Source organism: Psammomys obesus, unplaced genomic scaffold, assembly GCF_907164565.1.
Source record: "Psammomys obesus unplaced genomic scaffold, mPsaObe1.curated_primary_1811, whole genome shotgun sequence".
NCBI lineage: Eukaryota > Metazoa > Chordata > Mammalia > Rodentia > Muridae > Psammomys > Psammomys obesus.
Window position 1 is genome coordinate 1,056,604 of NW_026596396.1, and position 19,476 is coordinate 1,076,079.

The following is a 19,476-nucleotide window of genomic DNA, read 5'->3' on the forward strand; positions in this document are numbered from 1 at the left end:
CACACACACACACACACACACACACACACACACACACACACACACACGGGGGGGGCAGGCCAGAGATCAAAGTCCAGGTGCCTTCCTCAATTGACCTCTATTGATCTCCACTTTACTCTTTGAGACAATGTATCTCATTGAACTTGAAATTCACAGTTTGTTTAGAATGATGGCCAAGGAGTGTCAGGAATCCATCTGTCTCCACCCTCCTCTTCCAGTTTTGGGGATATAGGCATGTGCCATTATGCTAGGATTTTAAATGAGTGATGTGGATCCAAACTCAGGTCCTCATGGTTGCAGAGCAAGCCCTCTACCCACTGAACCATCTCACCAACCCCAAGGCACCCATTTATAAAAGAAAATTTTAGGAGAGTTGGTCCCTTTTTCCTCTGTCCCTGGTGGCTGAGATGTTAGCTTACCTAAGTTAGTGTATGCATCTCTCAAAACAGATGCTTTGTATTCTGGATAATGAGTATAGCCTTCATTGGCAGTTTTATTTTCTTTGGGGTTTAGTCTGTAGTCATCAGCTGAGAGTTTTCCAGTATCTTGACTCCACATTTCCTTTTTCCCTTTGCAAGTAAAGTTTTCATAACGTATGCCTCTGATAAGTCATAAAATTGTATTTGAAACAAGAATAATTATAGTGGTGTAAGTAATTTCATACAACATACTAAAGGATAGGTGCATCCAATCTAAATTTATTGCTGTTTGGCCAGCTTTTGAGGGATTGACATTAAAGAAATGGTTTAGCTTTAAGAGGAGAGTAGGATGTACCATTTATTGAGCACCTACCATGTATGATTTGTATGTACAGATTTATATTTAAGCTGCATGACTCCTCTTTATGTAAGTGGCATTATAGTTGTTTTGCAAATGAGGTCTCTGAGATTCAGAGATGGTAGATGATTTAGAAGCCTGATTGCTCAAACTCTAAAACCTGTGCCCATTCTATCTTTTCACATTGCAACCTTTCAATTTTTTAAAATGTTTTTGAGAAAACCTCTATAGTACTTTAGAAATCACTTGGTAATCTGTGTTACTTAATATTTTGTTTGGGGTAGTCATTCACTTAACTCATTCGGTACTATGAAGAAGAAATTGAATGTGAGCAGGGTTGGAAGGGCAGCTCTGTTAGAGCTGAAAGGATCTCTTGTGCAGCAGAACAACAGTTACCTTGAATAACAATGTAGCTGCTTGTAAGGTGCTTGCATAAGTATATCTTAACCACTGATGGTTCACAAACTAAAAGAATCTTTTAGGATATAAACTGAAATCCCATACTGAGATTGGCAAAGCTAGAACTCTCCTAAGGAATGTGATGACTGTTAAATTCTTATCACAAATTATTTTCAATAATTAAATTCCTTCTGCTCTTTTCTATTTATATTCTTACCTAGGTGTCTAGATGAGACAGCAAGATATAGAATTATATTATAGTGTCTTCTAGTTGAATGCAAGCTTGGGGTATAGACTTGCCTGTCATGCATAACTGGCTGTATGCAGTTATCCTTCTGTATTTTTGCATAGTGTAATAATTTCTATGGCCAGGACTTAAAAAAATATCAAGTCTACCAGGTAGTAACCACTCTGTATGAGCTGTCATATATTTGATTGTTTCAGTGTACAACTCTTACGTGAATTTGTGCCTAGTATTCCACGGCCATAGCACCAATAGAGAGTGGCATGTCTCACCTAACTGAAAGACTCTGTAGATAGAGATAGGTATATTTACTTCTATTTTATGGGTGAAGTAGTTGAAGCCCATGTTGTTTAAGTCATTTTCTCAGGGTTAATTGTGATAGAATCAAGCTTTGTATTCAGATCTACTCATTCTTAAGGTATGCATTTTCCTAGAGATGTTATACAAGAACTGAGTTTTCTTAACAACAGCTGCAAAATTTTGTGGTACGTCTGGGGAATGGTAATTTAAAGCATCTCTTTCTGATTGCAGCTATGCCTTGGAGGAAACATTGCTGACTCTGCATTAAGATGCCACCAGAACTACGACAAAAAAAATCTACAGTGGAGCCTGAGAAAGCTCAGGCTAACAAGAACAAGCCCAAGGAGGAGGCACAATCTGAAAAGGTTAAAGAAAATTATCTCTTCCAATAGTGTCTACTATAGTCTCTTTATGAATTGGTTTCCTGATTATCCTTACTTCTGTTTCTTTTATGATGTCTGCATTTTTCTGAGAAAGTGGGAATTTCTAGCAATCCTTGTAGTTGAAGACTATCAGCAGGTTGGAACATGGGACTAGCAATTGAGGATTTAGTTCTGAGATGAGCTCTTGATTAACATATGCAAGGCCTTAGGTTCTATCCTAGTTGTCCCTTCAAAGTAACTTGAGCAAAAGTTAAAAAGTCTGCTCATACTTATCCTGTATTTTATGGGTAAAAGTGAGCACATTTTATGATAAGTGAGTATTTTATGATAAGTGAGCACATACCATGAGTGTCTTTCTGGGTCTGGGTTACGTTACTCAGGGTGATCTTTTCTAGTTCTCACCATTTGCCAGCAAATTTCATGATTTCCTTGTTTTTAATAGCTGAATAGTATTCCATTATGTAAATGTACCATATTTTCTTTATCTATTATTTGGTTGAGGGACATCAGGGTTGTTTCCAGACTTAAATATGTATGGATGAAATAAAGGCCATTTTTCACATCTTTTAAAGGCAAACAACACTGAATTTTCATTAGTGATCATGTTTATACTTTTGTATTTTTCTAGAAGTTCCAAGTACCTTACCAGGAGGCCGTAGTACATTTTTGGTAGTATATTCTTTCAGTGAAAAAATATTATCATGGTTTTTTAAATATTCAGATGGATTATTCATAATTTGAAAATCCACTATTTAAAACTTTGAAAGTCTGAAACCTTTTAAGTGCTGACCTGATTCTGCAAGTGGAAAATTCCTTACTTAATATCAAACTGCAGGCATATACGAGGGTCCAAAGAGATTGCTCAGTGATTAAAGTGGTTGATGTGCAAGCACTAGGACCAGTTTGAATCTTTAGCATGTGCATAAATGCTGAGTGGACATGACAGCTTGCCTGTAATTCTACTGCTCAGAAGACAAAAAAAACCAAAAGATCCTAGAGCAAGGTGGCTTGCCATACCGGCTTATATAGGCAAATGCTAGATTCAGCTGAGGAACACTGCCTAAGTGAATAAGGTGAGAACAACAGAAGGGGATTGCTGGTGTCAGCCTAGGGATTGCACATACATAGGCACATATTTGCACATAGAGATGCTTACACACATATGTGTACCCATACATATATAAAATGCATACACACGTATATATCTACATATATGCATGCATATAGCATATATACAAAAATTCAGGGCCACTAAAATTATATGAATTTGCCTCCAAGCTATACTTTTATAAGGTATATATACAATACAAATTGAATTTGTACAGTATGGGTAGGGTTGGGTAATGGAGGAGTAAATGTCTCAAAGTAGATGATATACTTGAGCAGAATATTAATATAAAACCTTTGCTTTGTTCGGTGAACATATATTAATGAAATTAAAAAAAATGTCTAGAGAGATGGCTTGGTGATTAAGACCTCTTGCTGCTCTTACAAAGGATTGGAGTTCAATTCCCAGCACCCATATCTGGCAGCTTATAACATCTTGTAGCTCCAGTGCCATGGTATCTGAGGCCCTTTTCTGCCTTCTGTGGGTACCCACATTTACATGCAGAAGCACAAACACATGCACATAATTAAAGTACATTTTGATGCTGGAAAGATTACTCAGGTTTTAGAGTGTACACCTATTTTTCCAGAAGATTCACGTTAAATTGTCAGCACCTACATTGGGAGGCTCACCACCACCTATAACCCCAGCTCCAGGGGGAATCTCATGCCTGTGGTCTCTGTGGGCACCTGCAATCATATGCACATACCAAAAAAACCATAGATAATACATATACAGAAGTAAAAATAGTAAAAATAAACCGTTCGAAAAGAAGAATTAAAAAGAAAAATCCCTGGGTCCCATCCTGAAGATATTCAAGTATGTTTACATGAATACTTCAAATGTGAGGAAGCGAAATCCAAGAAAGTTCTAGTCTGAAATGTGTTAAATATAGAATACTCAACCAGTATTAAATTTTAAGAATGTATCAGGACACTTAAACTTGCCTGATTTGACTTTGGGGTAGTTTAACATTGACCTTCTAACCCTGTTATGTTCTGTGTTCATCACCATATATATTTTAACATGAGTTATATAAACACTTATGAATTATCATCAAGAGAGTTTCCTGAAGCAGAGAACCTTAGGCCAGTATAATTTTTTGATAATACTGGACATGTAGCTCAGTGGCTACATGCAGCTTATTTGCCTATTAGGTCCAAGGTCCTGTATTCAGTCTCCAGCACTGCATACTTTGGTTCTTTATAAGGGCAGAATATGTTTTCTATTAATTTTTACTTTGTGTTAGTAAAATGATTTTCATGGAAGGAATCAAGCATTTTCCCATGTAAATTTAAGATTTAATACCTTAATCTTTTGTTTTTATCAAATGTTTTGATTATAGTTATGACATTGTAAGTATTCCTTATTGGTCATTGTTTTTCCAACCCCAACTTTCTTCGGACACATTTTATAAATATAAGTTATACTGAGTTCAGTTTTCACTGTTAATTGAAGAGATTATTTCTAACAGCAATATTAAGTATGAATTAGACGAACTGTTAGTTTATTTTTAGATGGTTTGAAAGAAAAGCAATGTTTTATTTCTTGCCAATTATTTCTAGAAGGATTATTTATTTAAAATAAGATAAAGATAGATGCTTTTAAGCTGAAATAGAAAGGGAAGTTAGTAGCTGGATGTGGTGGCACATGCCTTTAACTCAGCACTCAAGGAGGCAGAGGCAGGCAGATCTCTGAGTTCAAGACCAGCCTGGTCTAAAGAGGAGTTCATGACAGCCAAGGCTACACAGAGAAATCCTGTCTCAAAAAAAAATTCTTAGCTCTTCTAGAATTACTGACTTTTGCTAGAATGATGTATTGTATCATAAATACAATTCTATACAGTCCTTCAAGTTTTTGAGCACTAACAAGTTTTTGAGCACTTACTGCATCATTCCCTATTAATGATGTAGCTAGCACAAAGCAAGTGGTCATATTCCAATGATCTGCTTAATAATTTTAAGAACTTTCTTGTATAGGTAAGGCAGAGTTTGTTCTTAGAATTTCTTTTTCTTTAATTACTTTTAGTTTTTATATTAATTATACTTTATTTACTTTGTATCCCAGCTGTAGGCCCCTCTCTTATTCCCTCCCAATCCCACCCTGCCTCCCTCATCTCCTCCCTGACCCTCTCTAAGTCCACTGATAGGGGAGGTCATCCTCTCCTTCCATCTAACCCTAGCTTATCAGGTCTCACCAGGACTGGCTGCATTGCCCTCCTCTGTGGCATAGCTAACTTGTTCCTCCCACAGGAGGTGGGGAGGTCAAAGAGCTAGCTACTGAGTTCATGTCAGAGACATTCCCTGTTTCCCTTACTAAGGAGCTCACTTGGATACTGAGCTGCCACGGGCTACATCTGAGCAGGGGTTCTAGGTTATATCCATGCATGGTCCTTGGTTGGAGAACCGCTCTCAGACAAGACTCCTGTGCCCGGATATATTTGGTCCTTGTGGTGCTCCTGTCCTCTCCAGGTCTTACTATCTTCCCCTTCTTTCATATGATTCCCTGCACTCTGCCCAAAGTTTGGTTATGATTCTCAGCATTTGCTTTGATACACTGCTAGGAAGAGTCTTTCAGAGGCCCTCTGTGGTAGGCTCCTGTCCTGGTACTTGTTTTCTCCTACTTCCAATGTCCATCCCATTTGTTTTTCTAAGTGAAGATTGATCATCTTACCCCAGGACATCTTTCTTGTTTATCTTCTTTAAGGTGTACAGATTTTAGTATGTTTATCCTATCTTATAAGTCTAGTATCCACTTATAAGTGAGTATATACTGTGTATATCTTTCTGCTTCTGGGATACCTCACTCAGGATGATCTTTTCCAGTTCCCACCGTTTATTTGCCTGCAAATTTCACGATTTCCTTGTTTTTAATTGCTGAGTGGTATTCCATTGTGTAAATGTACCACAATTTCTTTTTTTTTTCAGGTCTGTTATTAGTAAATGTTTTATTTATATGACATGTTTCTTTTTCCTAACTAAGTGGCTTCTTTTTTTATTATTAATTACACTTTATTCACTTTGTATCCCCCCATAAGCCCCTCCCGCCTCTCCTCTGGATCCCATCCCCCCTCTTCCTTTCTTCACGCATGCCCCTCTGAAGTCCACTGATGGGGGAGGTCCTCCTCTCCTTCCTTCTGATCTTAGTCTTCAGATCACATCAGGAGTAGCTGCATTGTCATCTTCTGTGGCCTGGTAAGGCTGTTCCCCTCTCAGGGGGAGGTGATCAAAGAGCAGGCCAATCAGATTATGTCAGAGGCAATCCCTCTTCCCATTACTATATAACTCACTTGGACACTGAGCTGTCATGTGCTACATCTGTGCAGGGGTTCTAGGTTATCTCCATGAATAGTCCTTGGTTGGAGTATGAGTCTCTTTGAAGTTCCCTGTGTTCAAATTTTCTGGTTCTATACCACTCCTAGGCATATATCCAAAAGAGGCTCAAGTACACAATAAGGACATTTGCTCAACCATGTTTGTAGCAGCTTTATTTGTAATAGCCAGAAGCTAGAAACAGCCCAGATGCCCCTCAACTGAAGAATGGATGCAGAAATTGTAGTACATCTACACAATGGAGTATTACTCTGCAATGAAAAATAAGGAAATCATGAAATTTGCAGGTAAATGCTGGGACCTAGAAGGGATCATCCTGAGTGAGCTGTCCCAGAAGCAGAAAGACACACACGGTATACACTCACTCATATAGACATATAACATAGGATAAACCTACTAAAATCTGTACATCTAAAAAAACTAATCAGGAGAGAGGACCCTGACTAAAACGCTCAATCCCCATTCTGAAAGGCAAAGAGGATGGACATCAGAAGAAGAAGAAAACAGGAAACAACCTAGGAACCTGCCACAGAGGGCCTCTGAAAGGCTCTGCCCCGCAGACTATCAAAGCAGATGCTGAGACTTATGCCCAACTGTTGGACATAGTGCATGGAATCTTATGTAAGAAGTGGGAAATAGTAAGATCTGGAGAGGATGGGACCCCCACAAGGAGAGCAACAGAACCAGAAAATTTGAACACAATTTCTGTATCCATTCTTCATTTGAGGGACACCTTGGTTGTTTCCAGGTTCTGGCTATTACGAATAAAACTGCTACAAACATGGTTGAACAAATGTCCTTGTTCTGTACTTGAGCAACTTTTGGATATATGCCTAGGAGTGGTATAGCTGGATCTTGAAGAAGCACTATTCCTAATTGTCTGAGAAAGCGCCAGATTTCCAAAGTGGTTGTACAAGTTTGCATTCCCACCAGCAGTGGAGGAGGGTTCCCCTTTCTCCACATCCTCTCCAGCATGTGTTGACACTTGAGTTTTTGATCTTGGCCATTCTGATGGGTGTAAGGTGAAATCTCAGGGTCATTTTGATTTGCATCTCCCTGATGGCTAAGGATGTTGAACATTTCTTAAGTGTTTCTCGGCCATTCTACATTCCTCTATAGAAAATTCTCTGTTTAGCTCAGTACCCCATTTTTTCATTGGATTACTTGATTTGTTGCTTTTTAACTTCTTTAGTTCTTTATATATTCTGGATATCAGCCCTCTTTTAGATATGGGGTTGGTGAAGATCCTTTCCCAGTCTGTAGGCTGTTGTTTTGTTCTGAAAACAGTGTCTTTTGGTTTACAGAAGCTTTTCAGTTTCATGAGGTCCTGTTTATTGATTGTTGTTCTTAGAGCTTGCCTGTGCTGTTGGTATTCTGTTCAGGAAGTAGTCTCCTGCGCCAATGAGTTCTAGGCTCTTCCCCACTTTTTCTTCTAAATGATTTAGTGTGTATGGTTTTATATTGAGGTCTTTGATCCACTTGGACTTTAGTTTTGTTCAGGGTGATAAATATGGATTTATTTGCATTTTTCTACATGTAGAAGATATTATCTTTATAATTTCAAAAGAGAAATCTGAGATTTAATAGATATTCACCAAGAAGAAACTGTTAAAGGATAAAAAAAATGCTACAAGAGTGAATTTTTTCTACTTTAACTCCATAGGTGTAGTGTTAGTCACTTGGTGATGGGTAAGGCATTTGCACATACACAGTACTAGAAAGAAAATCCTTGTTGTTTAAAGTATGCAGCATCCTCCTATCCTTGATCACTTCTCTTCTCCCCCATAAGTATCCCATATCAAATAACAGTTACAGATAATCTGTATTAACAAACTATTTTCTTAAAATAAAACTTTTATTTTGTGATGTTTACAAGAATTCAGAAATACATAGTTTTAAAGTACTATTTTTTCCATTTGCACTTTATGCAGACTTAAAAATACATTCCCCATTGTAGAAAATTTGCTTAGGCTATGCAAGACTCTATGTTCAGTCTTTATTACAGTTACAGCAAAACACTTTCAAATATATATTTTTCCAAACTTAGTCCTCATATGAATAGATGAGCTAGGGTGTCCGGGCAGGGACTCCCTTATTCTAAGAAATAGGGGAAAGAGTTACAGGAGAGAGGGTAAGGCTGGGAGGAGATGAGGTAGGGGCCTATGACTGAGATGTAATTTGAATTAATTAATAAAATAATGAAAAATTATTTTATTTTGTAGTGATAAATTCTCTATAAGGTAGGTTATCATTCCAATAATATTGATGAGAAAATTGAGTCTCATAGATTGAATGATTCTTCCAAGGTCAATATTTAGTAGAGGGTGGATTCTGGACTAGAACTTAGGTTTGTTCCTATTGAATATGTATTAAATCAGTTCATTTGGTACAAGACACTCTTAATTACTTCTGTTACTTAACTAAGTTATCTGGAGCTATTCCTATTGAAAGATCACTAGTAGTAATGATAGTTAATCTTGGATGGTATAACCACAACTGTGAGAAGAGGAGGAGAATAAATTAGCTCCACCAAGCTGTTTTTACTCATTTTGAAATTTTTACTGAAAATCATCTCATCTCTTCACAGTCTTGTCCGTATCATCAATGAATTTATTCTTAAGTGACTATTTAAATATCTCTGGGTACCAAAATAAATATTTATTATAGTTCATGGGATTTATTATACATGTCCCAGTTACTTGGACATTGTAGAGTTTATCCGAGACCTGAATGTGACCCAAAGTTCACAAAGGGGTTGCTTACAATTGTCCATACTCATTTGTCTCTTGTTTTTATAGAATGGAGAGGATAACCACACAATATCATCACCTTCATTTCAAGCCATGGCAAAAACTAGATCAGCATTTGAAGATCTCAGTAATGTGAGTATGCTAACCCTACTCTTCTGTAGCTTTACATAAGTCTTAAATGTTCTTTGCCTTGAGGCATCTTTTCAGTTTATGAGCAGACCCTGAATCTCTCAGAATGCTGACAGCAGAATTTATTTGTAGTTGATGACACACTTTCACAAACTAGAGGCTATTTTTACTGGTATGTCCATTTAGGTCAATTTATATGTTCTCTGGAGCCTGTCAACAGTGACTTGTATATGGAATTGTAAATAATTACAAAAACAATGGGAGATTATATTTACCTCAAATCCAGAGATGACTCCCTACACTTTGGATATGAGTTATGATAGAATAATTATAGTGCAAGGTAGCATTTGTCAGTTTAAGTACTATGAGAGTTTGGGGTAAGACCATTTTTCTTTCCTGTAGGATTGACCTTAACGTCTGTCTCCCAGGATTTAAAGTCTATAATTAGCCTAGTCATAGTCACAATCAAAACTACCCCTTGTATCTACCAAGCTATAGAGGAGAGGATCTATAGCACTAGGCTTGTGGGAATAGCCATCAACACCCATCACAGAGATCTGAGAAGGGTGAATTTTACTGGGGTAAGTGGAAGTATGGACCAAGTGACCTCCATATCAATTAAAAATGTCAGTGTGAGGTATCCCAGAAGCAGAAAGACACACACAGTATATACTCACTTATAAGTGGATATTAGGTATATAATATAGGATAAACATACTAAAATTTGTACACCTAAAGAAACTAAACAAGAAGGAGGAGCCTGGGTAAGATGATCAATCCTCACTCAGCAAGACAAACGGGATGCGCATTGGAAGAAGGTGCAAACAGGAAACAGGACAGGAGCCTACCACAGGGTGCCTCTGAAAGATTCTGCCCAGCAGTATATCAAAGCAGATGCTAAGACTCATAACAAAACTTTGGGGAGAGTGCAAGGAATCTTATGAAAGAAGGGGGAGATAGTAAAATCTGAATAAGACAGGAGCTCCACAAGGAAAGCAACAGAACCAGAAATCTGGGGTCTTTTCTGAGACTGATACTCCAACCAAGGACCATTCGTGGGTATAACCTAGAACCCCTGCTCAGATGTAGCCCATGCTGCTCAGTATCCAAGTGGGTTCCCTAGTAAGGGGAATAGGGACTGTCTCTGACATGAACTCAGTGGCTAGCTCTTTGATCACCTCCCTGTGAAGGGGGGTTGCAGCCTTGCCAGGCCACAGAGGAGGACAGTGCAGCCAGTCCTGATGAGACCTGATAAGCTAGGGTCAGATGGAAGGGGAAGAGGACTTCCCCTATCAGTGGACTTGGAGAGGGGCATGGGAAGAGATGAGGGATGGAAGGGGCTACAGATGGGATACAAAGTGAATAAACTGTAATTAATATAAAAATAAAAATTGAATAATGAAAAAGTCAGTCTTGCCCACTTTCTGGAAAGTTTCTTTAGGCAACTCTAGTGATAATTTTGATGATTTTGTTGGGAATTAAGGTCTCAGGGCATCATCAATATTCAGCCACAAGGCACAGCAAACACAAGAGATTTTTCTGTGGAAGCAGGAACTTGGGAGACACACATCTCTGATAGTTTAAGGGCCATCATGTACATTAAACAAACTTTGCATTTATTTTAAATTTGTTTTCAGTTATTTGCTTCAGGCTTAACTTTGACAAAATATACAGAACACTATATAAAGAGAAATAAAAATTGGTTTCTTCCTCCAAGCTTATACTAGTAAACAAATTACATTTGTATTTTTCATCACTACAAAGATGGTTTTGAGCAGATTAAAAAAATCTGATCATTTATAAGGTGACTGACCAGTAACTTTATGTCTTAATTATCTTTGACAGTTTATAATAAGTTAGTAACTTTTAGAAGATTAGGATTTCATAATTTTATCTTTGTTAAGTTTTGGGCATAACTTTATAACTTTTTAAGCTAAAGATCCTTTACTATGAAAATAACCTTTAAAGTATAAACACAGTCCATAGAGAGAGTGGAAACCTCATTTTCCTGGTCCTTTTATAGTTTTTCTCAAGTAGCTAAAGCCTAACAAAGTTAGCCAAGACACAAGTGGTTAGACATTCATCTATCAGTAAGTTTCTGTTAAGGTGACTAGACCATTATAATCTGAAGAGTTTATAAACCTTAATCATCAAACATATGTTGTTCCTAAATCCCATTTTCTATAAACCTTGTTCATGGTTTTGCCCCATCTATTATTTTTTTTTTTTTACTCTTAGGACAAAAATCATCATATAAAATTTCATCCTTATGCAAAATATCTTAGACGCCTGGTGTTGTCTCCTTAGTCTAAGGAAAACAAAGTAAAATAAACCATCTTAGAGGCTTGGTGTTGCCTCCTTATTCTAAAAAAGAAAAAAAATATCTATATTCCTAAATAAGAGTTGAATCCAAGTTATATATGTGGTATGGTGTAGCAAATTAAGATTACATAGATTATTAACTATCAACCTTTTTCCTGTTGCAAGTTTAAAACTACTTTTTTCTTTGCCTAGGATATTACAGATTTGTATTAAACCACCCTCCCAATGATCTTACAGATCCCAATAGAAAAAGAAATATTTTACATTTCTGAAGAAGCTTCAAAGATAGTCATGTCTTTAAATGGCAGAACATTTATTTAACAAAACCAAGAAAAGAGGAATGCTATTCAGAGGGCTAAACATATGTGATTACATTTAGCTATATTAATTTTACATATAAATTCTCATGATTAAAAATTTAAATACCATTATATAAACAATAATAACCTCTGTTAGTTTATTTTTTGAGCTGTTCTCAAGCACATATTGTCTTTTTCCTGGTTTGATCTCTTGTTCTTTTTCCTATGATAGAGTCAGAGGGCAGCTTGACCCAAAACAGAGGTCTTGGAGGCAAACGATCTAAAGTGTGCAGGCCACATCCCATCCCCAGAGCCAGCTTTTCTGTAAAGTAAAACAGTATGTGAAAAATTTCCAATAGTATCCTTACCGACAAGACATTTGGATCTCTGTAAGACTGAGCTCAGTGATCAGGAGAGAGGAGATGGGGAAGCAAAGAAAATTTAGATAAGGTATTTTCACCACCTTGTGCTGTGGCAGAAATTGTCACAATCAATGAAGATCCGGTAATAGGATGTACCATTTTTTTTTTTTACATTGAGACTGATTTTTAAGCTTGTATTGAAGCTATGTTTACAATAATAATAATAATAATGATGATGCAACAGGGCTTAATAGTATCTCTGAGTCTGAGGAGGGAAAGAAATTTGAGTAGGCAGGCAAGAGGAGCTGATGAGTCTAATTCTAAATGGGAAGAGCCCATGGTTGGTCAGACGGAGGGAGGGAGACGCTCTCTTTTTTTTCCCCACAAAAATTTTTATTCATTCATTCATTTATTTATTTATTTACTTATTTATCTATTTATTTATTTATCTATCTATCTATTTATTTATTTTTATTTTATTTTTCTTTATTAATTACACTTTACTCACTTTGTATCCGCCCCCCCGTGGTTCCCTCCCTCCTCCCATCCCAATCCCTCCCTTCCTCCACCCTCTGCCTGCATGCCCCTCCTCAAGTCCACTGATAGGGGAGGATTTCTTTTCCTTCCTTTTCAATTGGGTCAATTGGGTCTCATCAGGAGTGGCTGCATTGTCTTCTTCTGTGGCCTGGTAAGGCTGCTTCCCCCTCAGGGGGAGCTAATTAAAGAGTAGGCCAATCAGTTCATGTCAGAGACAGTCCCTGTTCCTATCACAATGGAACCCACTTGGATACTGAACTGCCATGGGCTAAATCTGTGCAGTGGTCTTAGGTTATCTCCATGCATAGTCCTTGGTTGGAATAGCACCCCTGTGCTCAGATTTTTTTGGTTCTGTTGCTCTCCTTGTGGAGTTCCTGTCCTCTCCAGATCTTACTATTTCCCACTTCTTTCCTAAGATTCCTTGCACTCTGCCTAAAGGTTGCCCATAAGTCTCAGCATTTGCATTGATAGTCTGCAAGGCAGAGCTTTTCAGAGGTCCTCTGTGTCAGGCTCTGACTTGTTCCCTCTTTTCTCCTTCTTCTGATGTCCATCCTCTTTGCCTTTCTGGATAGGAATTGAGCATTTTAGCAAGAGTCCTCCCTCTTGATTAGTTTCTTTAGGTGTACAGATTTTAGTAGGTTTATCCTATATTATATGTTTATATGAGTGAGTATATACCGTGTGCATCTTTCTGCTTCTGGGATAGCTCACTCAGGATGATATTTTCCAGATCCCACCATTTACATGAAAATTTCATGTTTTCCTTGTTTTTTTTACTGCTGAGTAATATTCCATTGTGTAGATATACCATAATTTGTGCATCCATTCCTCCACTGAGGAGCATCTGGGCTATTTCCAGCTTCTGGCTATTGCAAATAAGGCTGCTAAAAACATGGTTGAGCAAATGTCCTTATTGTGTACTAGAGAATCTTTTGGATATATGCCTAGGAGTGGTATAGCTGGATCTTTTTAAAATTTTTTTTTATTAATTACACTTTATTCATTTTGTATTGCCCCATAAGCCCCTCCCTCCTCCCCTCCCGGACCCACCCTCCCCCCTTTCTGCATGCATGCCCCTCCCCAAGTCCACTGATAGCGGAGGTCCTCCTCTCCTTCTTTCTGATCTTAGTCTATCAGTTCTCATTAGAAGTGGCTGCATTGTCAGGGTTCTAGGTTATCTCCACGAATAGTCCTTGGTTGGAGTATGAGTCTCTGGGAAGTTCCCTGTGTTCAAATTATCTTGTTCTGTTGCTCTCCTTGTGGAGTTCCTGTCCCCTCCAGCTCTTACTATTTCCCACTTCTTACATAAAATTCCATTCACTCTGCCCATCGGTTGGCCATCAGGCTCAGCATCTGTTTTCAATTTTGTGCAGGGTGATAAGTATGGATCTATTTTCATTTTTCTACATGTAGACATCCAGTTGGACCAGCACCATTTGTTGAAGATGCTATCTTTTTTCCATTGTATGGTTTTGGCATCTTTGTCAAAAATCAGGTGTCCGTAAGTGTGTGGGTTTATTTCTGGGTCTTCTGTTCAGTTCCATTGATCCACCATTCTGTTTCTATGCCAGTACCATGCAGTTTTTATAACTGTTGCTCTATAGTACAGCTTGAGATCAGGGATGGAGATACCTCCAGAAGATCTTTTATTGTAGAGGATTGTTTTAGCAATTCTCGGTTTCTTGTTATTCCATACGAAGTTGAGAATTTTTCTTTCCAGGTCTGTAAAGAATTGTGTTGGCAATTTGATGGGAATGGCATTAAATCTGTAGATTGCTTTTGGTAAGATGGCCATTTTTACTATGTTAATCCTGCCAAGCCATGAGCATGGGAGATCTTTCCACCTTCTCATATCTTCTTCTAATTCTTTCTTCAGAGACTTGAAATTTTTTTCATACAAGTCTTTGACTTGCTTGGTTAGGTTCTTGAGGAAGCACTATTCCTAGGTGTCTGAGAAAGTGCCAGATTGCTTTCCAGAGTGGTTGTACAAGTTTACATTCCCACCAGCAGTGGAGGAGGGTTCCCCTTTCTACACAACCTCTCCAGCATGTGTTGTCGAGGGAGATGCTCTTGAAGAAAGGGTGTCAATAAAATCTCAGAAAGAAAGCAACAAGGAGATAGGAAAGACTTAGGAAAGGGTTCATAAATAGGATTCCCACTGGAAGGAGGATGCCAGTATCAGAGCAGTGGAGCCATAGGGAGGGTAACATGGTAAGGAATAAGTGCCATAGCATGAAGTCTCAGTCTGAGGGCATTCTCAAGGGACTTAGATTTGTAGAGAGATGCCCATGATCATGTGGAAAGATGTCCCTTTTCTTGAAAAACAGAAATCTGCGTCACAAGCCTTCCTCGTCCACATAATGGGGTACCAGAAAGGATATAGGGGAGGCCATGTGGCATATCAGTAAGACTTGTTAAGTAAGCAAGAAAGAGAACAGGCAGTTCTGAAAGAATAATGAGTAGAAGAGGCAATCCAAGTGAGTTGAGCAGGTAAAGGAGGAAAACAGCTGGAAAAGCAGGCTCTAAATTTTGTAATGGAATGTGATGGGTGGAAAATACAAGTAGAGGCAATTGATCTATACTCAGGAGGTTCAAGTTGTCAGTTTGGTTTAGTTATGGGTGGGATGGGACTTTCAGGGCCCAAGTGTCTCTCCCAGGTTTTGTCACCATATGTACATGAAGGCATAGTAAAAGTACCAAACTAGACCACTCCGTGAGTAGAAAGACAGCTTATTTGGGGAACCACACTTCCAGGCTGTCTCTTGGGGACAGAAAACATAAAATAGCAGGCAGCAGTGAAAACTTTATCAGTGTTTTCAGGGACAGGTAGTGGTAGGAAAAGTGCAGGCCAGAAAAACCTGGGATTTGGCATGGGAACTTTGATCTGTTACAGACTGTTTGTATTAATCAGGAGCTAGATGTACTTTGCCCTCAATAGTAGACCACTAGGAGATGTTAAGGGAAGTAATGGCTTTTCCTGACAAATTTGCTTCACAAGATTTCTGAGGAATGCTGAATTTAGGTTTTTGTTTACATGATAGCAACCCTTCTGTGGCATACCAGTAAGACTCTTGTTGAGCAAGCAAGAAAGACAGCAGACAGCTTTGAGAAGATACTGAGTAGGTGAGGATAGACAAGTGGGTTGAGAAGGTAGAGGAGAAAAACAGCTGAAGCGATGTACTTTAAGTTTGAGGGTCAAACGTGGTGGGTTGCAGAAGTCAGCAGAAGCAAATGATTTATACCCAGGGGAGTTCAGCCTGAACTAAGCCCAGGCTGATGTTTTGGACATTGTTATTTGGCACTACCATTTTAGGGGTATGACAACCAGGGACTTAACAACTAGAATCCATGAATTCAATATCTATGTATGCCAAAAGCAGTCACCTAACTTTGAATAAGGTTAAGGTGATAGGAAAATCTGAAATAATACAAGTTGGTAATTTAATATAAAGGCAGGACAAAGGTAGTTATTTCCTTAGAAAATCATAATAATTGATACCTAGTTAGTGCTTATGATGTCTCAAGTAATTAGTCTAAGGAGTTTTGGTTGTATCAACCCACTTTCTCTTGCTAATACCCCATAGAATAGATACTACAATCATCTCTACTTGACAGATGAGCACCAGCATAGTTTTTTTTTATTAATTACACTTTATTCACTTTGTATCTCCCCATAAACCCCTCCCTCCTCCCTTCCTAATCCCACCTTCCCTCCTTTTTCTTTACACATGCCCCTCCCCAAGTCCACTGATAGGGGAGGTCCTGTAAGATCTCATCAGGAGTGGCTGCATTGTCATCTTCTGTGGCCTGGTAAAGCTGCTCCCCGCTCAGGGGGCATAGGTTTTTAAAGTCTACTTCACCCAGACTACAGCAAAGCCTGATGAGCTTGTTCTTGCTTTCTACTGTAAAGCATTTTTATGACTGTTAAAACACCTCAGTCAGACTTTGTTTAACTCCATGGCGAATGATTGTATAAGGATTGTTGTCTGCCTTGGACCCCTGTTAAAACAATCTCTTTTTTTTGTACAGATTATAACACATATGTTATAAATATATATGTGTGTTTATGTTATGTTATATGTAAAGCTGGAATAGGACAAGGCATTTGGACTGCTACAAGAAAGTATGACTAGCTTATGCAAACAATATAATTTTTAATTTTTATCTACTTTTATGTGTATAGGTGTTTCACTTATGTGGTATCTACAGAGTCATGTTTCTCATACCCTCTGTACATTTTAAGTCAAGACATAAGACAAACTCTCTTGTCAGTTATTCATGAGTCAATATGCCTGGCATGGAAGCCAGTGCCATATCTGTTATAAAATTTTTAGATTGTTACTCCTGGGAAAGTCCAAATAAGCTGTTGTGGAATGTGTCAAGAATTTCTTCTAAGATCCACTTATTGATAATCTGTGATTCCCTTAATTTATTTTCTTCTTTGTTTCTGTCTGTCTGTCTGTTTGTAGGCTTCTCAAAGTCAATTAGTCCAGTCAAAGAAGGAAGGCAATATAGAGCGTAAAAGCCGTGTTTCCAAAAGGACAAGCAAGAGAGTTGGTGAAAGTGTTCAGATAAAAATAAAAAGGTAAGAGAAGACTCAGTGGGCAGTGTCTCGAATGATAAAGGAGAGACTACGATATTTTATCTCCATGAAGTACATTTTTAGTGAGGCACAGTGGTGACTGCCATATTACCTTAGGGTGCTGATGAAAGACCATCTGTGGTTACTGGAGTTATAGGTCTCCTCTCTTTTTCCACAAGTTGTGTGTGATTATGCATATTGAAAATGCTATAATCATTCCCGAACTGGACAAAATAATTTTATTTAATTAAGTCCCTCTTTGAACTAGTCTATGTGGGGGAGGGCATATACTCAACGTACCATTTCCTGAACTCTCAGCAGCTAGCTGATAGCATACAAGTTTGCTTATGTAATTAGAAGCTATGGAAGGTAGTTGTCCGGCTACTAGAGGGAAATTATCTCTTTGCACCCCAAACATGTGCCTTCCAGTTATTAGAGGTTCTACAAGTAGATTAGAAAAAATAATTTACCCTTAGGAAAGCATTTACTAGAAGAAGACTTAAAAAGTACGGTGATGCCTTTTTATTCTTAGTCCCCCTTATTTTGGCCAGCAATAAAATTTTATTAAACATACAGAGCTACACTCATGTCTGTACACTACGTATGTTATTGTGTTTACACTGCCAGAAAAGGGTTGATTATCATAAAATTATGAAACTTTTAGATTTTCTTTTTTTTATTAATTACACTTTATTCATTTTGTATTCCCCCATAAGCCCCTCCCTCCTCCCGTCCCGGTCCCACCCTCCCCCCCTTTCTGCATGCATGCCCCTCCCCAAGTCCACTGATAGGGGAGGTCCTCCTTTCCTTCTTTCTGATCTTAGTCTATCAGTTCTCATCAGAAGTGGCTGCATTGTCAGGGTTCTAGGTTATCTCCATGGATAGTCCTTGGTTGGAGTATGAGTCTCTGGGAAGTTCCCTGTGTTCAAATTATCTTGTTCTGTTGCTCTCCTTAGACTCTGTAGCCCACAGACCTTGAACTCATGATCCTTCTGCCTCAGTCTCCCATAAGTTGGGATTGCAAGTGTGGGCTACCATGCCTAGTATATATTGTCTTTACAGAAAATGTGTTGACTCCTTCTTCTCAGAATTATTTGTTCTTTCTCTCTTCTGAATCTTTAGATGTACTAGGGCATTTACAGTTAACATTTCACTGTTTTTAAATTTAATTTTTAAGCAAACATACAAAGCATGAGATTTACTATGACTTCTTTATGCCTATGTGTGGCTATATTTTGTTCCAATTCACCAGCCTCACCTATTACCATTCTTTGTGCCCATGTGTCTTTCAGGCTGGTTCCCTTATTTCCCTAACCAAGATAGCCTCCCCTTCTGCTTTCATGTCACATATCTCCTTATTATAATTACTTCTTTAGGTCCTGACCAATCAGTATTTAAATAAATTAGACAGATGACTATAACACAGCTAAGCATAGCTTCTATTGAGTAAGGTAAAAGTTGGGAATTCCAGAAATTAACAAGCATGACCCACAGGGAACATTGCCACTCAGTCAGTTGAGAGAAATCAAACTAGAATATTAGCATTTATTCTTCCTTAATTTGTGGCTTAAGTGTAATTCCTGGGGGTGTGTATACATATTTGACCTTAATTCACTATGGTATTTTCTTTTGAACATCTTTATTATTCTGGCTTTAGCAGGAAACAAACATTCTTCTCTTTATTCAGGGTTTAGTGGAATGGATCCTAATAATGCTACCAGAATGAGTAATAGCTACTATTAATAGAGACATTTCTATAATCACGAATTCTTCTATGTCTTTTAATTTTTTATTTTAAATAAAATATAATTACATCATTTCCCTCCTCTTTCCTTCCTCTAACACCATTCATGCTCCCATCCCCTCCTAAATTTATATCCTACTTTTCTTTGATTAGTATTGTTTTATATATATATATATATATATATATATATATATATATATATATATAT

At 38.0% G+C, this 19,476-nt stretch overlaps 1 protein-coding gene across 1 annotated transcript in view; it reads left to right on the forward strand.

Annotated features, from left to right (window-relative positions):
• The first annotated feature begins 1,989 nt into the window (after positions 1-1,989).
• Ccnb3 (cyclin B3) overlaps positions 1,990-19,476 on the forward strand; it is a 59,732-nt gene continuing 42,245 nt past the window's right edge. Inside the window, 3 exon segments of the mRNA XM_055597545.1 lie at positions 1,990-2,085; positions 9,342-9,425; positions 17,412-17,542. Coding sequence (XP_055453520.1) covers positions 1,990-2,085; positions 9,342-9,425; positions 17,412-17,542 — 311 coding nt within the window.